The sequence below is a fragment of the Hyalella azteca genome, unplaced genomic scaffold (genome assembly GCF_000764305.2).
Source record: "Hyalella azteca isolate HAZT.00-mixed unplaced genomic scaffold, Hazt_2.0.2 contig11647, whole genome shotgun sequence".
NCBI classification, from domain to species: domain Eukaryota; kingdom Metazoa; phylum Arthropoda; class Malacostraca; order Amphipoda; family Hyalellidae; genus Hyalella; species Hyalella azteca.
The window spans coordinates 179,461-199,112 of record NW_025941636.1 but is presented as its reverse complement, the minus strand read 5'-3'; the positions used below and the strand labels follow the sequence as shown (position 1 = coordinate 199,112).

Here is a 19,652-nt window from a genome sequence, read left to right as displayed (position 1 = left end):
CATTACACTTCATTGTGTTAGCCTTTCGTTGTTTATCGCGGTAGTAGCTTTAGGCCTTGTGACGCCATATAACGCAAAATATACAAGTTTTGTCTTGAAGCAGGAGCTTCAGTCTTGTGCGAGAGCAGCCGTATGTAAGCCATTACTCTTATCCACGTCATAAGCATAGTAAAGTCAACTAGAGTCGGGAGTAGAGAACGGTAGGCGTATATATACTCCGACCCATCCCTATTTCAGTTGTGAGCCGATAACAGTTGTGTATATGCTCCGACATATAAGCTTTTATTCCCATAAACTGTAAGCAGTATATAATCTTCAAATAATATTCTATTAAGTGTGACTCTGTCTCTCAATTAATCCTCGTATCATTACCTCTTAACGAACCAGCCTCAGGTCACCTACATAGAAATATAAAGTAAAGGGTGGACAGGAAAATATATCCTGTGACAAAACCGAGCAATGGTATTCTTCTCTTAAGTGTATTGAGCAATTAACAGGCTTTCTGAATAAGACAAAGCTTTTCTGACACTTAAAATGTGAGAACAGGCAGAGAGGTGCCCGCTATATTTCCACTTTGGGCAAATTGAAAAATAACTAATATGAAAGTTGAGTGCTGCAGCGCGTGGCAAAAAATTAAAAAATGAAATTATGAATGAAAACAGAAACCTTTATTTCACGCACTGTCATCTCTCTGACCGCTTCCCACTCCTTCAATGAAACTCCACGACTTCCCTGTCGCCTCCGTATTCGGCTTTATATTATTTATTCTAAATCTAAACTTTTCAACAGACTTCGTTTTCACCTTTGATCTGACCTCTCCTCCCCCAAATGCCCCGTTATCCTCGCACAAATCTTCTCTCTCCCTCCTCTCCTGCCCCCCAACTCTTCCCCTCCCCCCTAATCTCGGAGCCCTCCCCTTCCTCTCTCTCGTCGTGATGACGTTAAAGGGACACCTGCAGTCGCGCCCTCAGCAGCGCGCCAGCGGCTGCTCCTCAACTGTTGCAGCAGCTGCAGTGGCAGCAGCAACGTCAGCAGCATCCACAACAGCAGTAGTAAGGTCAGCAGCATCCACAGCAGCAGCAGTAACTCCAGCAGCAGTAGTAACACCTGCAGCAGTAGCAGGAGTAAAGCCAGCAGCAGCAGCAGTATAATACGTAGAGACAAAAGCCAGGACGGGCTGTGAAGCAGCATCAGCAGCAGCGGCGTGAGCGAAAGCGTTCCTTCTCGTCCGTGTGAGCAAAGAGTGAAGCGCGTGGCCCACGGGGGGCGGCAACGACGCGTGGCCCAGGGGGGGCGGCAACGACGCGTGGCCCACGGGGGGCGGCAACGACGCGTGGCCCAGGGTGGCCCACGGTGGGGGGGCGGCAACGACGCGTGGCCCACGGGGGGCGGCAACGACGCGTGGCCCACGGGGGGCGGCAACGACGCGTGGCCCACGGTGGGCGGCAACGACGCGTGGCCCAAGTGATGCACTGATAACGCGTGGCCCTGGTGACACACTCAGGCACCTTACTAATGCACATCTTTTAGCAATTCATGTCAACCCAAATAATATTTTCCATCGTATCCTTAACGATTATTTTTAATGAATCTATAATGCCCATAATCCTAGAATGATCGTGCAAAGCATGCATGATTGTGTTCATTGACGCCGCTCTGTATGTGTCATTTCGAAACATTAACTGGAGGTGCGATGACGTCTCTGAAAGTTGCAGGAACAAGGTTAAATTATTTATCTGTCAATATTAATTGAATGATATAGTTATCCAAAGTCTTTACTAACACAAAGTCACTAACAAAGTATATGACTGTACTTTGTTGAATGATAGTCTTTCAATTTCTTTACTAACACAAAGTCACTATAACAAAGTATATGACTGTACTTTGTAGAATGATTGAGTCATAAAATTTTTTACTAACACAAAGTCACTAACATAAAATACCGACAAGTGTGAGGTGAGAATTTAGAATTGACATACTAATCATAGGTAATGGTCGCCCATTAATCCTGCGTAATTGTCACCTACAACTCAAGCCTAATGGCCACCTCTCACTCATACATTAGTTCCGGTTAGGATCTAGCATTATTTACATACATTGGTCTGGGCAAACAGTTCCAGTAAACTGTGAGAATTCGCAATTAACGCAGTGCTCTGAGAGACAGCGCCTGCGATTCAATTTATGAATAAATAGAATTATCAATACATCAGAATGTGAACATCTCCATGAATTGACTTCCCTCGAGCGCAAGAGTATAGGTCAACAAGGCGCTCGCGATGGGATGGTAAACCCAAAAATTAATTTCAGAATCTAAAGGTTTCGATTCTAAATGCCAGCCGATGCTAGGTCAAGGAGGCTATCGCTTAGAACTTATCATCATTAATTTATCATCGCCAAAAATGGGCTGATAATACTTTTATTCCGAACTTCACTGCCACTAATGTGATCATTTTTGCTTCTTAACTCCAACAAAAATACTCGTATCGTTTTCAGCAGATGAGTTTACTTTTTTAATTGAGGGCTCTCATTGAGAATTCCATAGTAAAACCTCTGGAATTAAATGCATTTCGTCCAAAGACACGTCGCAAATGTTATTCGTACATACTGCTCGTGTCTTTCATCAACTTCGCTGCAAACTTCAAAACTTCAAAAAACGAGACAAACTTCAAAAATAATACGTTAGTTGAGCGATGCAGCAGAGCGACCGCTTGCCTGCTTCGCATTGCGATGAGGTTTAGCCTCTCCACGGAATTACTGTGTCGGTGCCAACGAATTATGATGCCACGTGACCTACGCCATAATGCCAACTTTTGTGAAAAATATTATCACTGCATTGGCTCTCATGCTGGGATATAGAAGATGTTTTTCGGTGCCGCATAGATACCTACTGACTTTTTTGTGCCTTATTTTATTCTTGTGAGATCGCGAGTGCAACCATTGACTTCGAGAAAAATATTTCTATTGTTGTAATCGGATCTTGCGGCCATAAAGACGGAATTTTATAGCTGCATCCAAGAACTCATGTCCTTTGCTTTGAGGGCAAAGATCGAGTTTTGTTTTCCGGCAGGTTCATTGAGAAGGTGACGTAAAATAAACTTTTGATACGTCACTTATTCAGATTGAAAGCCTTAAACTTTTCTCCGCAACTAAATATTTTTAATATTCAATGGTGGAAAAATTTTTTATAATAAAAGAACAATTGTAAAATCATAAAGCCCACGTAAACATAATCTTATTGAAGTCTGCTACATATTCTTGACAAGAATAATTCTGCCGCGAACTTCAAGTTTCTAAAACGGGGACAATACAACGGAATTTCTATCCCAGCTACAGTTACTTCGTCTCGGACGTACCGAAGCTTAGCTAAAATTGAGTTCTCGTCCCTAGAGGACCCAGACCATCGAACGCTTCAGCACCTGAGGTCTTCTGGCCAACAGAAAAATGTCTGAGACGCCGGCTTGTATGGCTTATTTTATAGTGGCGGTGTTCATGGTCGAGTTGCGGAGGCGTTAACGGATTTTCGTCGCCATACAAAGAAGCTAGAATATCCACGAACTGATTTCGTGAGTGGAAATTTTTCATAATTATAGCCGTTTCAAGTTATTGTTCACTTAGAAATGAGTAGCAGTTGTTAATTAGTACTGCTCAGATAGAGTTGTCAATAATGTCGAAAGTTTTCTTCAGTTATACTCATATAAACATAAATTTATGCTCTATGATATACATGTAATAATCTTAATAACAAAACCTGCATTGTCTAGCAAACTAATAGGTATTATCAACAAGTGTTGTACTCAAACTCGTTACCCGCAAAAGATTTCAATCAATTCAATTGAATTGCACCCGTAGAACTCTTCGGGAATCACATTTCTGAGCATCAAATTAATCATTAATTATCAACACCGGTGTTCAGTTCGGATCTTAACAAGATCCGATAAGAATTCAGTACTTGGAAATTCAATTACAAGATTAGATTCCAAAGCCAGAAATAGTTCCAATTAAGTTAGGTCTCTCCTCGGCAGTGATGAGAAATTATTTCGAAATTAATTCTGGATTCTTGACCCCAGCGCGAGGATAGCATAACCTACGAAGATAGTAAGTCTGCGATGATATTAAAAAATAGAAATGATAGTAAGTCCCACGATAAAAGTAAGTGCTACGACGATATTAAGTTGCAAGTGCCAAGCAGATAGCCTGGTACAAGTATTGTCCCTGCCATGACGATCGCTGATCAAAGTTCCTATCCGAGCCGGACTTGACCAGCTGTAATTGCACCTGTAGTACTGTATAGCTGCCAGTGCACCTGTAGTACAGCTGCCATCGCGACAGAAGTGCAGCTGCCATCGCGCCAGAAGTACAGCTGCCATCGCACTAGAAGTACAGCTGCCATCGCGACAGAAGTACAGCTGTCATCGCGACAGAAGTGCAGCTGCCATCGCGACAGAAAAGCAGCNACAGCTGCCATCACACCAGAAACACAGCTGCCATCGCACCAAAAGTGCAGCTGCCATCGCGCCAGAAAAACAGCAGCCATCACACCAGAAACACAGCTGCCATCGCGCAAGAAAAACAGCTGCCATCACACCAGAAACACAGCTGCCATCACACCAGAAACACAGCTGCCATCGCACCAAAAGTGCAGCTGCCATCGCGCCAGAAAAACAGCAGCCATCACACCAGAAACACAGCTGCCATCACACCAGAAACACAGCTGCCATCACACCAGAAACACAGCGGCCACCAAGGACTTCTATGTCATACTAGTGCCAATTCTCCTCCTTGTTGACGAAGTCTCACGAGTCCTCATGGCGGCCAAAAGAAAGCTACCAAATTTTGAGCTCTTCAAAATCCTAAGGCAAACACCTTCTGTTGACCGTGGCCAACTGGACTGAAGTAAAATCCCGAGGCGGAGTTCCGAGACAACGAGCTCTTTCATGGCAACGGGCGTGTAGAAATCGCTGCTGAACGACTTCTATGGGATGCTGGAGCTTTTCTCTTCGTTTCAATTTGAAGCCGTAAGATGATTTGGTCAATTACATGAACGTTGAAAAATAGCGCACAGTTTTTGGCGACCAAACTGCTTCAGATATCAAAGGAGGCATATAAAAATCGTTGTTAATGAAAACCTATCGGAAAATTGAAGTTTCTATCCGATCGGCTTTGATTTAAACATTTCATATTAGCCCGTATAATAAAAGAATCCTGCAAATACGCAAAAATATAGTTCCCTTTGAAGCATTTATAATATTCTATTCTTTGATATTTTTCTGCGTTTTAATCTTGAAGATCATCACGTTTTCGGTCCTGAAAAAAGTCAGTGAGTGTTTTTCCTTGAACCTTCGGAACGCATTTTATTTAAAGTTACGATTGCGTCTTGTTCCGCGACGGATTTATTCGTTTTACCGTGGTATTTGCTGGTAAAAAAAACAGTGATAAAGACCCTGGTCTTGACTCATAATAAACCCAGTGATAAAGACCCTGGTCTTGGCTCATAATAAACCCAGTGATAAAGACCCTGGTCATGTCTGATCCTGTCAGCCAAGTGTTGCTGCAGTTAATGCTCCATCGCACGCCTTTGTCAACCACTTCAGTCTGAGCAGAATGAACTTAATTGAGAGGCGTCTGTTGGCTCAGAGCAGCAGCTCCCATTGTTTTAACAGGACAAATCAGGAGGCGTTTGCTCCTGTTTGCTTCTCGACTGGCAATTTCAGCGGACGTGACTTGTAGGGCAAGTTGATTCTTTCCTCTCTGCTTGGATGGCAGCTTTACGCGTTGGTGAACACAAAATCCATTGGTTGAAATAAGCTACTTTTTCTGTCCGCTCTATGGTCTAACTTAATGAGCTTCATGGTAGTTGGCGACTATCAATGAATTTCCAACATATGTTAACAGTAGCCGCCATTTTCCCTTTTTCTGAAACTTGTAGCAGTAGAATTAGCCTGCTCGACGCAGTTGATTTCACTAGCGTGACAGTACTCATTGTTAGCCCTTGATTTACGGATGCCTGCACTACCAGAGGAACCAAGCTATTCGGTTCGTTCGATTTATCATTTGTTTTCGTGTATTATTGATTATCCTGTTTAATTATTGTCTTATCTTGGTTCATATATTATTCTTTCATGCAATTAGCGTGTCCCTTTTCTTGTATATATATCTTATGTATATTTGTCATTTCCTTTCTAGAAACCGTACATCATGGAATACTCGTTTTTTACCCTGCTATGATGGCGCGTCTTTGAATAGTTCAGTAAACGTTCCCAAAGGACTAGCCATCAGGAAAGTCCTTTACATTAACCATTTCGTGCACTTTCATTAAGCCTGATAACTTAGTGCTGAGAGCAATGGAGTTAGTGCTGCACTCTACTGGCGTGTATATTAGTTTTTAAACTGCTTAGTGCACTATTAGAATTCTTATGCTGAACCTTTGTAGATCAAACTTAATCAAAATTTCTAGAAATTTTTATAGTAAATTTAAGATTTTCTCTATCCGGCCTACGTCGCTTCAAGTAAAACCTTACACAACAGTCGCAAAACATGTTCAAGGTTTATATCTTGGGAACACGTTCAATTTCTCGTAGAATCCAAAGAAAAAAATATTTTGACTTATCGAACAACTACTAATTTACAAATGCTTTCGAAAATGTCTTTCCCAAGAAAGAAAACTTTACCCCAAATGATTAATAAATGATTGCAAATATCGCCGACAACACGACTTGAGGTCACATGCACTGACCATAAGTGTAGAAAAAAAGTGTACATCAAAAGATCGCTTTAATTCCCTCATCATGCATGTTCCATATCAGCATCAGCAACCGGATTTTCAAATTGCTCGGTATGGGAATTTTAGTTCATATGACAAAATTCCTTGCTTGTCCTTCAGTCTACACCCCTGGAGACAATTTAATGAGACTGCTGGCCGGTTGACGGCTGGCCGGCTGGACTCATGTGAGTTTCGATTCATGCACTTAAACGGCGAATCCACACAAACCTTCCATCCTCCACAGCCTCTCATCGGAATCCGATTGCAGCCGTTCGACAAAAATAAAGTGTTTTTTAAAACGAAACGACGAATTCCTTGGAATCAGCTCTGCTACTTTCAATGGTTCATATCAGCGTTTCTGCAGCTAATATTGCAGAGAGATCTGCCAAGAAAAATGCCACAATTTTGCGATCGAAAAGTTTTGTGAAACTGAGCTACTTAGATATCTTTCTAATACGTCTTTCAACTCGATTTTCTTCACCTTTTTTTCTGATACAATAGCTACAAAATTTAAAGCTTCAAAGTTACCAGTTTGAATGAATGAATTAAATCTATTGAGTAGATAATTACACGTGTTTTCCGAATTCAAAAGAGGCAGCTGCTGACAAATGGAGTGAGTGTCTATTCGAACTGCGCTGGAACTATCACAAGCACCTCGAAAACACTCGTCTCGTTAGACGGCTCTACAGGCATCAAAAGTATAAGACCATCCAATATTAATTCTTCCAAAATTGAGGAGTGTACGGAATCTCTGGCAAATATTCTGTATCAGGCTGCAAGCAATCTCGTATTGCTCAACATTCATTAACTAAATAAATAATCAGCGGCCCTCGCTCTCAGCGCGAGTGGGCAATGGGGTAGAAGGAATTTCGACGCGCCGTTTGTGTATCATGACAAAAAATTACAAATCTGCTTTCCGATGAAACTCTGCAGGCTCAGGTACACGAAGTTACTTGCAACGCCTTTTCCTCTCAACAACTATCACCAAGCTTCTTCTTTCACAATTCAGCCTCGCAAACTCCTAATAATTCACAACATTTGAAATATCTCAAGTGGATTTTGTGAAATGTTTTTTCAAAATCAGCAGTGGAATCGAGCCACTCTAATATTCCTGCTAAATACTGTGTTACTCTAGCGATTGTTTTACATGTAACGAGAAGGTCGTTGCGCGCGTTTCGGTGCCGGAGTATAAAGGAGAGCAACAGAACGCAGGAGCGCAGGGTGCGGTGCCGGCGAATGCATTGTATGTTCCAATGCACACTTGAGCTTCAAAGAGTGAGAGAACAACTGCCCTATAAATTTGACTCTAGCTGAAAGCATTGCTGCAGCTAAACATACTTTTCTAAATACATCTAAAACGTGTGTTTCTCCAACAAGTTTGAAATGATCCCACCATTCACAATTTTACATTCTCTGGCGTGGAAAGCTCTAGATTAATCTCCCCGACGATTGATAATTCACAATATTTCCTTATGATTGCAGCAATCGTAAGTCATAAATCCGGGTTGAAGCAACCGGGGATTCATTACTTGCAATTTCCAATGACCAGCTGACGCACAATATAAAACAACGAACTAAATAATATCAAAATATTCTCGGGAGATATTTACTTTAAAACGAAGGAGTGGTGGCTTTGGAACTTTGCAACTTATTCAAATTTGTTATTCAACATCCATACTGCCCATGTTAGGAGATTCATTGTTCCACAATTCAATCTATTTCATGATGGTCGTTACTATACAAAGAGATCAAATACCAACAATTAACAAACTTAACATGATATAACAAGTTACACAACAACAATATGTAACTCGGGGTCGCCAGGTTCATTCGATTTGTTTCCCATGCCCCTCTTCATTTCGTTTTGATGCCAGCTTCTTGTTGCATTAATGTTTGTTTTTTCCATATGGGAACTACGAAAATGTTCATTATTTTTCATTGTTCTACTTGGCAAATCTAAATTCCAACGACTACTTCCAATCTGTACACTGAATAAAACTCAGGCCAGAAACGTTATCCAAATCGATATTAAAACGACTAAAACGCATTCTGTACACTGAAGAAAACTCAGCCCAGAAACTTTATCCAAATCGAGAGTTCAACGACTGCAGCGCAATCTGTACACAGTTAAAATACGAGACCTGAAACTTGATCCCCTTTAACGTTTTTTATTTGCTAAGAGCGACCAGAGAGTCCTCTGTTTTAAGAATGCATGACTACCGCTGACCCAAGCTTCATGTCGCCTCGAATTTGCATGATCTGATGCGCTCAGAGAAAAAATATCAACCGAATTAATTCTGTACAAGCTAGGCTTGCGCTGGCTGCCTACAAGGCAATTTTGTTTGGCCTTTTCATCCTACCTTCTATTTTTGTAAGTTGAAAGGCAAAATGGTGGGTTCGCAAATTATTCGAAAGCTTAAAGGAATCTTCACTTGTCATTTTCACATGTCATTGAAAAGTATCACGAAAGAAATTTTCCTTTTTCCTGGCCATCCGATTTCTTTTAACCACGATGGATGTACAATGTTCGTACATGCTTAAAATGCAGTCGCCCTTTTACCCCGTGTCGTTCAAATCATGGCCTATTAATCATGGTTCAAATAGCTTATTTCTGCAGTGCCGACACTTCTATTCTATTCTAAATCAAAACGGTGAGTGCCGTGCGTGCTTGGCAAATATTCAGCATCGTTATATGCTCCATTTACAGTGAAGCCTGAATTAAGCATAGTCATAATTTCCGTGGACTTTGAGTGGTCCACACGTGTGTCTCTCATGCACTCAAATATTCAAGGCAATAAGTCTAGCTGTTCAGAACTTAGCAACAGTAATCAAAGGACAGAGTTCAGCAGACGACTTATCTTTCTCAAGAAGGAAGTCTGTGAAGTTGCGGGGTCGCTGCAGCCCATTTATCTCATCGCGAAACTGCATGCTGGGTTGACTATACAATAAAGTGTTGTACGGCTGCTGCTGCTGCTGCTGCTGCTGCTTCAAATTGAAATTTCGTGCCTATAATCTCCAAATAAGAACCAAATTTTGCTTGTGGCTGATATTATTGTATACTATTACGACTTCTCGCTGGAATAACCAAAGCAGTTTACTATCGTGACAACATGTGAGGCCAACACAAAGCATTGAGTATTTTGTCTACAAAGTGTTGCAGTTGTCATGAATTGAATCAGTGTTGTCTCGGGAGCACGGCAACTTCGTGCGCGCCATCTCGCCAAGTTTCCTATAGACGAGCGGCGCTGAAGTGCGAATGGCGACCTCATCACAGGTTATATCTCATGTCGGCCCTGGTGGCGCCAAAGCATTGAGAATATAATATACCAATAAAAAACACATTGGTATATGTTTTATACTCATAAAATATTGAAATAAAAGTATGTAAGTACATAACTTATTGCTGCGAGCCTAGAACTTTAGATTTTTTCAATGTACAGTAATATCACGGAATATTATAATCAACGCATTAAGGGAAGGAGAATAGCAAGATACCATAAGAGTTTGTCATTACCTTTAGCACATATGAGAAAATATGACTACACTAATAAAACTCGGTGGTGAAGCAGAAAAAATTAATGTGAGTTGTATTACAAATAAAAAATCAACCAGCTACATGGGCTTCGGAGTATTTAAAATAGGTATTTTAGTATCTAAAAAAATATTTAAACTAGGAGTATTTAAAATAAGATACAGCTATCCCAACAGGAATTCTTCATCCAGTTGCCTGCCCCTATACCTCTGACCAAAATCGTTGAATTTTTTATAACGTTATAAATTTTCGCAAATCCAATAATCTGGCAGAGCAGCAAAGAAATACAAATTCGTAGAATTCCCTGAGCCCGATATCAGGTAAGCGAGCCACAACCATTTCTAAAGCAAAAAATAAACTTGACTGTGGGTCGATAGGATTCTTAAGCTCTGCAGAACAACATTGCCGATTTAGAAAATATCACCACACACTCGAAAATATTATCATTGCTTCGACAAAATTACAGTGTCCCTCATTTTCGAGAGCGGAGCTCTTGAAATTATCCAGTAGAGATGATCTTTTTTATTTTTTGAGAATATGAGAGGCATTTCGAGTCAGTTAATTTTCGGTTGCGATAGCATGAATTCGATGAGTAAAGAAAACCAATTTGTGAAACATTTTGAAGCCAAAGATCAAATGATAATTCCAGTGCGGGTAAATAAAGTTATTTCATCGAAATTGTTCCAAAATTGAATTCCAGATGCAATTATTTTATTCTGAAATTCATTGTAAAATGGCCTTCATAATCATGATACACTAAGATCCATTTCTAAAATCTTACTGATTGTCATATTAATTATTTTAATCAGTAAAATACCACCTCCATTAATCTGATGAAAATTTAATCGCTCGGAATTAATTAACGATACTCAAGCTGACCCTCGACGCATCTGAAGCCTTGGATGGTTTTGATTGACGATATCAGTCGAAACAAGCTGCCTCCAGAGATTCTAGCAGTGTAAAAAACTTCCTTCTTGCTGATCGGCTCAATTATTAACCCTTTCTTGACAATGCAAAATACCACACTGCTGAAATTTATTCAGTGAAAAAATTTGCCAGGCGATGTATATGTCCCTTGGTCAAAGGGCAGCCTGAAATTAAATACGATATATTTGTCCAAGTGAACGAATGCGCCTCATACATAAATCAAAACTGACATTTTTAAAGGCAACAAGTGTACAGCTAGACGCTAAAGGGTTAATAAATTCAGAGTAATTATAAGAATTACATCCTATTTTGCAAATCTTTGTCATTGATGAAATAATCTGCATTCTCAGTGAGCACTCAAAAGATGGATTCCATTTCTCACTGAATTGGAAGAAGATAAAAATATTTCTGGTTAAGAAGAAGCAGAAATTGCACGTTTTCTGTCAAATAATTATTTGTCACGCATATTAATTGTAAACTTGTCCGTTCCTTTCACTTTACTATTTCGCTAGATAAGTGACAGCTCCCCGTATTTCGAAAAAAGCTCCTCTTTCTAGATTCCCTCCTGTGCCGTAGATTCCTTGTCGTTCTGAACAATCGGTGCGTAATTACTTCGTTCTTAAAATATATAATTATTAAAGTGGCAGTTTCCAACTCCATAAAGTTGACTGCAATCGCTTGCATCGTAAACCAGTACGCTATGCTTGTTCCAAAATAAAGCTAAAATAAATACAGTTAAACAACAGAGAATTCAAAGTACATTTCGAGTTCAGTGCTGGGCTCTTATGCAATACTTATATAATGAGGCACTCTGTTTTCCGGATAGGCTTCATAAAAAATTAACCTTGTCATCGCGCAAATCTAGAAAACTTTGGTCAATTGATTATTATACCATCAAAAGTAAGTGTGTGTATATTTCCTCCACAATACCCTATCAAAGTTGATTTCTTTCCTCTACAAAGCTGAAAATATTTTCAGTAAAGATTTGGATCAAAACCATTAATTATTCAACCAGTGCCAACTGAACTTCAAACGTGCCGATTAGTCGCCCTAATATTCGATGACGCCCTAGAAACGCGACGCTGTTAGCGTTCATTGGTTTCTTTAATTGGAAGCCATATCGGTCTGCCGCTTGACTGTCCCACGGAAGCAATATTGCACACACGTCTAAGCTTGAAATTAGGGTAAAATCTTCAATACATGGAATTCAAGAAATTTTCTTCTAATTCAGTATGATAAGTACTCACTTATCATACTGAATTAGGTTTGATAAGTAAGTCACCTGAATTAATTCTGTACAAGCTAGGCTTGCGCTGCCTGCCTACAAAGCAGTTTTATTTTGGCCGTTTCATCCTACTTTCTATTTTGGTAAGATGAAATGCAAATGGCGAGTACGCAAATTACTCGAAAGCTTATTGGAATCTTCACTTGTCATTAAAAAGTGTGAGGAAATAAATTTTATTTTTTCCTGGTCACTCGATTTCTTTTAACCACGATGTACGTACAATGTTCGCACGTAAGTACGAACATTGTACGTACGAGTACTCATGCATATACGCGCCGAGCGAGTATATACATGAGTACTCGTTCATGCATCTGGTGCTCAATTTAAATCTGCAAAATGTAATCTCGGGATTACGACGGAGATTTCTATGCGTGGAGCGAAAAAGTGGCAAGATTTGTTCTAGACGATTATATCCTGAAATCAATAGTGAAGGTTTCAAAGTTGCTGCTCTCAATTTAAATTCCTCATTAATTCAGTTTCATCTGATGCTGAATCGCGTAATATTTCCACTTTATTCTTTTTTTCTCTCATGTTTGTGTTTCATATTGTCAAATTTAAATATTAAATAGTAGCGAGAATTATCTTCAGAACTCGAGCCAAAACCTCTCATGAGTCTGTATGTGCGAGCTATGATTGAGAATTTTAATTACAAATAAACTATGCTCGTTCTTTTTCCAGATGTCGATATCATTAAATTCGTAATTTCCAGAAAACATTTATCGAGTGTAGCTGCACTTTTTGTTAGCGTCGAGCTACATCAAACATTTCACGCTGCGTCAATAAATAAAATATTTGCGCGAGAAGGTTTTTCTAACTTGGCGCTCCTTTTTTCCATATCTCAGCCACAAAATAAATTCTTAGAATATTGTCTTTCATTGTTTGCATTCAGCTCTATTGATATATTTTCACATCTGATTGTCAAGAGATTCAACAAATAAAAGTGCTACGAAGAGAACAATCGAGTCCCCCGGCCGTTGCACGCGTAATTCAATGCGACCGTATTTGCATATTACAAATGAATCGAGTAGCCTTCTCGTTCTCTTGGTTCATTTGATGAAACATCAGTGAAAGCATCCATGCGCATTGATGGAAGCCTCGTCAATGCATCTAAACCTTCTACTTGCCATTGAAATCCTAAATTAAAGCCGAAAATCCTACTTGACGTTCTGGCTGGATGACCTTAAAGCGAATTCGATATCTCGAGCGCTATGATTAAAACCTGCAAGTGTAGCCTTATTCGGATTTTGAGATCAATGATCCTGAAGGATTGGCTCCTCGTCCAATATTTCTACCCAAGACTAAATTCCATTACGAAAATGCATGGAATAAAGGCAGAGAATATTCGGCGTTATGCGAGACATGAAGTTCCATCTTGATTGAAATCTTAACCAATTAATAGTCGAGGAACTGTACATTTGTATCAATTATCTCACTACGTGCATTTTGATAAACCAATATTTCCTTGCTTAGCGCTTTGAGAATAGCCTCTTGAGAACATAGAGACCAGAATATTAATAATATATCATATTGTCTCTTGTCCTATTAGGTACACAAGTTGTTTCTCTTGTGCTATGCGAACTTTTATGTTACTTGCACTAGAAGAATTTTAATGACGAATGCAAATGTGAGGCAAAACGACCTCTTTCCGTGCAATGCGCTAATTCTGCTCTAATAATGGGAAGCTCGCGTTGCTTTTTCTGGTGTGGCATAGATGTGAGGGGAGACCATGCCGCAGGTATAGCATAGATGTGAGGGGAGAACATGCCGCAGGTGTGGCATAGATGTGAGGGGAGAACATGCCGCAGGTATGGCATAGATGTGAGGGGAGACCATGCCGCAGGTATAGCATAGATGTGAGGGGAGACCATGCAGCAGGTATGGCATAGATGTGAGGGGAGACCATGCAGCAGGTATGGCATAGATGTGAGGGGAGAACATGCCGCAGGTATGGCATAGATGTGAGGGGAGAACATGCCGCAGGTATGGCATAGATGTGAGGGGAGAACATGCCGCAGGTATGGCATAGATGTGAGGTGAGAACATGCCGCAGGTATGGCATCGATGTGAGGGGAGACCATGCAGTAGGTATGGCATAGATGTGAGGGGAGACCGCGCAGCAAGGGATGCCGCTTCTTTATCGAACTATTCATGATAATCAAAATTAAATTAGGACGGGTAATAATTCTGTGCAATTCATCCCTAAATGTTTGATGATGATGTCGAAATTGAAGATGAATTTACTTTTCTATTAATTTAACTCATTCATCAGAATATCCGGATAAAATGGACATGTTATTTTGCAGCAAATAATAGTGACATCTTTTGTTTTGGATCAAATCAATTTCAGAACAAATACTCGTTCAAGCATCAGTTTCACAATCGTTTGGATTCTGTTTTATTTGGAAATAGTTTGAAGGAAGATATCACGTATCTGTTGTCTCTATTTGGTGATCGGGCAGTTTGAGATGGTCCATTAATTACAAACGTGCTAATTGTTATTTATTTAATTACTTTATCATTCATTTCGTAACATACTGTAATAGGCTTAATTCAAACAAAACACATTTGTATTTATTGAAAGAACAGACTAGGTGTCATTTATCTGTTTTTCACTTTTTGCTGAATACCGCACAATAATTTATTTTCTGTTTCACTTTCCTAAGCGTCTTTCTGTTCCCTTTAACTTTAAACGTATTCATACTGTAGTTTAAAAGCAACATGTAGTGTTTAGAAGTATTGACAAAGAGCCATTATTTAAAAACTTTTGAATTATTCAGCACCTTTTAAATATTAATTTTACTTATATAAAATCTTTAACTCCGTTCCGATGCCAATGAGCACGGTTTTCAATTAAATTCTATAATCTAATTTCGCAGCATGGGCCCGCATATCTGTTCATTAAACTCGGGTAGCCTATTTCTTAATCTTATTAGAGTTTGCAACCCTGGCTTTACTGTAGTATCCTAGCATAATGAGACCCTCATTAATTCAATTGCATTTTGCAGTGAGACGGATGCTGCACGCAGGCCGCATAAACTGCTCTGTGTTCCCTTGTATTTCTTCCCTAATTTGCAGAGAACACAAACAAGCGGGCAACTGCCACGATAAAAGTTGCACTGTACATGACCTCTGACGCGCCCATACGTATTTAGGTTGCTGTGTTTACGCGGGTTACTGCTCGTTGACGCCTAAATGCTTCAAGAGAACACAATCCAGCTCGAGTAGACACGAATGCATCCAGTTTGTTAGGTGAGCTCATCACTGTTTAAACGAAGAGCTCTGTCGGGACACAGGACTCCTGTTCGAAACGTATTTCTTTTCTTATTATTATTATTATTTTTATCAGATTACTCGAATTAGTATCATCTCGACGAGACTTCATGGTGGCAATAAGCGATAAGCTGTTCATTATTAGATTTCCTTCCCAGCAACGTATCACAATCACAAATACGAAACATCGTTTTCGTGTACATAACAAATTCCAGGCCTTAACTTTGATGCCTGATCACTTGATGGATTCCTACAGCTCTTCACTGTTATTTTATTGTTTCTCCTTTAATAATATTCATTTCAAAGAAGACTCGCGATCATCCTCTGGGAGATGCCCTGTACTAATTACCTTCAGAAGCTCATTTGAATAGCATGCCTATGCTCGAGATTATAATTGAGTCAAGAGTCTTAATGAGATATTCGGATAATGACTATAGTGACCGTGTCGGTAACTTTAACACTGTATTACATATTGCAAGGCAATACATTTTATTGAACAGGAAAGAAATTGAGTAATATTACATTGATAATATACTTGGCATAGAATACATATATAATAGAAAAATATTATGATAAGAGAGCTTCAAATAGTTTTTTTAAGCATAGTGTTCGAATTATGGTTTGATTCAATAAATCCAGAATGCCTGTTAAATACCGAATATACTACATGCAATCCTGCACATTTCTCAACAAAATTACATTGTGGCCACAGCTCGCCAGGTTTAGGTTCTGAACCTCTGAATGCATTATAACTTGATTATTACCTTGCATTACTTTAACCTTTTATCATCAATCACAAGTTTCTTTACAGCGAAATTATGCTATGGAAAGACCGGCCACAGAACATGCCTAATTAATTAATCAAGGATCAGAGTCCAGAACTTCTTCATGTTGCAGCGGCGTATTAATATCAATGTCAGGTGGTTGGAATGATTCCTTTACTTCGTCTATATATTATTGGGTTCATTTTATATTTAAACTGACTTCCTTCAATGTCCTCCGAACATAATGGACGAATATTAATTTTATTATTTGTGACGCTGCACCTGAGCCATGCTCTTTCATGTGCAGCCATGTTGCTCTTTATTAGATGATGTTCATTTTAAATGTCGCACCTCCATTTCCAATGCTGCCAAACCTTCCTCCAACTCTACGAGTTTGATTCAATTTTGTATTGAACTTCGAGTCCATCAAAGCCTGACGAGTTTCTGATGACCACACCAGTAAAAGCAAGCAAGAAAATATTCCGTACTTGAGAAGCCTTTGATCTCTGCGATGAAGCACACATTTCAATGACGGGAACAAATTGACTCAACGTACTTCCAGGAAGGTTTTGTAGAGACGCGACTCTAGGAAGTCCTCTGCTATGAAATAAGCAGTACAATGTTGAGTAGCTGCCCTCCGCATTTTCTTTTAAACTTAAACGTTAGCGATGTACATTTTTCAGGGAGACTTCGTTATGTCTTGATTCATTACACCATGAAACTGATGCTGGACATACTTTAACTTACAGGCATTAATATGGTGACGAAGGTCATTAATCTAGCGGTATGAATGCATGAATAATCAATTATATGAATTGGAATGCAAAAAGTCTAATGCCGGAACAGTCCTTCGTTTATTATTTATTTTATCATCGTTTTTACTTAAATCAGTGATTCAAGACATTTCATAGCCCAAATATAAATTATTATTCCCATAAACTTTCTTCGCTCGTTATTTACTCAGCATGCCACCCAAGTTATTAATCAAATTGCTCATATTCTTTTTGCCGGATACCTGCTTTGCCATGAACCACGAGCTCGAAAAAATTCGCAGCGGTCTCAAAGTGCAGCTCACTTAGCGATGGGGTTCGCTAAGACGCAGGTTTTATTTAAAGGCAACTTTAAAAAACCGATGTTTTGATGATGGTGCCTCAACGTGGTAGTATAAACATTTTTTGCCATAAATAACAACTTTATTACAACTGAAATCAAGCTTTAGTGTTTCACGAGGCCAATTTGTGTAAAGAAGCATAAATGATTAAGATACGCATTACCAGACTATCTGAACGGCTGGTTCCCTCCATATTATGTGCATTATTGAGTTCAGTTTCCTTCTCTCACGCGTTTGTAGTTTTATTATAAGACATAAGGATTATAACTGCAAAGTGGAACCAGTATGGTTACGCTTTGTAGCGAAAAGTGTCATTTGCATTCGACGTTACCAGCACGCTGATTTACTGAGCTGCTGCAATTTACTGATATTATGCATAAGTGTTCGTGTGTGTTTGCTTTCGTTTGCGGAATTTTCTTCGGAAGTACGGGACTATCTCCGGAACTTACCCACTTGAATTTACCCACTTATATTATACTGAAAAAAATGAACTAACAGAGTCAATATATGAATAAATTGAAGTACATTGCACAAATGTTGAACTCATACAAGAGAGTTTAATTGAAACACAAATTTTTCTGCGAATAATCGTTTAAAAAAACCATGTCTAGCGATAGTATAAGCTTTACATTGCATCATGTTCAGCTTATACTAACTCTATCTATACCATGTTATACATTACATAATGTTTAGTTTAGTATAAGCTATACATTACATCGTATGAACTATTGGTTCATACGACTTTTATTCCAAATTTGCTCGCGGATTCCAGTATAACGGAATTACCAAAGCTACCAAAGCTCCAAGTACAAGATACTGTTGAGATCAAGTTCACGACCAGGGGCCGTATTATCAAAACTTCGTATAAGTACGCAAAATCGACTTACGAGTGGCGTGAATGCTGATATGATGTAACTCTAGAGCACGCACCCGGAGCCATCCCTGAGTGATGATTTGCAGGGCGATGGGCAGCCAATATCCTAATACAAACTTCTTGTTCGATAAATAACTTATTTGCACCGAAATCTGAAATGAGAAAATCAAGCAGCACGCTAGATGCTATGCTTATCTCAGATAGATATTTTACTCATAGCTCATTTGAAAAAGCGGATTTAATAGAATTTCACAAGCCACTCGTGTCTCAGTGAACTGTAATACAGTATGCCATAACATTTATTTTATTTGAAAAAGTATAATTTATTATTCATTCAATATAGATTACGCAAACGACTAGCTAATACATATTTTTTAAACAATCAAACGATGTACGAGATCTTTTTATGCAAAAACAAATGAGAACGGTCGAGAAAAAATATTCCAGCAAATAAATTGTAATAAATGTATGCAAATTTCTTCAGTTTTTAGCCTTTGATAGTAGGCTAATAATATTAAGAAATTATGCAGAGATTTCAATTATTTTCTCGCCAGCACATCAGTGGTGTTCTTAAGACACTCCAGCTGAAAACAACTCAAGAATTCCCGGCCGCAGCATTGCTCAAATTCACAGTCGAATTCCAGAGCAAATTCCCTACTTCATTTTTGTTGCGTGCGAGTTTGAACCGAGGCAGGATATTCACAATTGAGCGAGGCATATTATTGCCCGCAGTGCTTTGCTCCGCAATATTTTGCGATTGAGAAATGGAGGAGAGTTATATTCCAAAAAATGCCCCAGGCTTCTCAAAAGGATCTTTGTTGCTTCACTTAATATTATAAAAATCGCTTAACTCAATATAATAGGAATTGTTTCACTCAACATTATATGAGCATTGCTATACACTCAATATTGTAGGATTTGCTTCGCTCAGTATTAGAATAATTGCGTCACTCAATATTATTGGGATTGCTTTACTTAATACCATAAGTATTTCTTCACTGAATATTCTAGTTGTTGATTCACTCGCTATTATATAATTTTTTTACACATGAATTTATTTTAGTTACTAAGTTTAGATGTTATTTTCGATGCTTTACGGTCAAGATTGAACTGTTAGCAACGATGCTCA

At 39.1% G+C, this 19,652-nt stretch overlaps 1 protein-coding gene across 1 annotated transcript; it reads right to left on the bottom strand.

Annotated features, from left to right (window-relative positions):
• Nucleotides 1–967: 967 nt before the first annotated feature.
• LOC108668150 lies at nt 968–2,799 on the bottom strand. Its single transcript, XM_018155306.1, has 3 exons — nt 2,795–2,799; nt 2,097–2,167; nt 968–1,488 (listed from the first exon to the last, which is right to left on the bottom strand). The coding sequence occupies exons 1-3, from the start codon at nt 2,797–2,799 to the stop codon at nt 968–970; spliced, it is 597 nt and encodes a 198-aa protein (XP_018010795.1).
• Between the last annotated feature and the right edge of the window lie 16,853 nt (nt 2,800–19,652).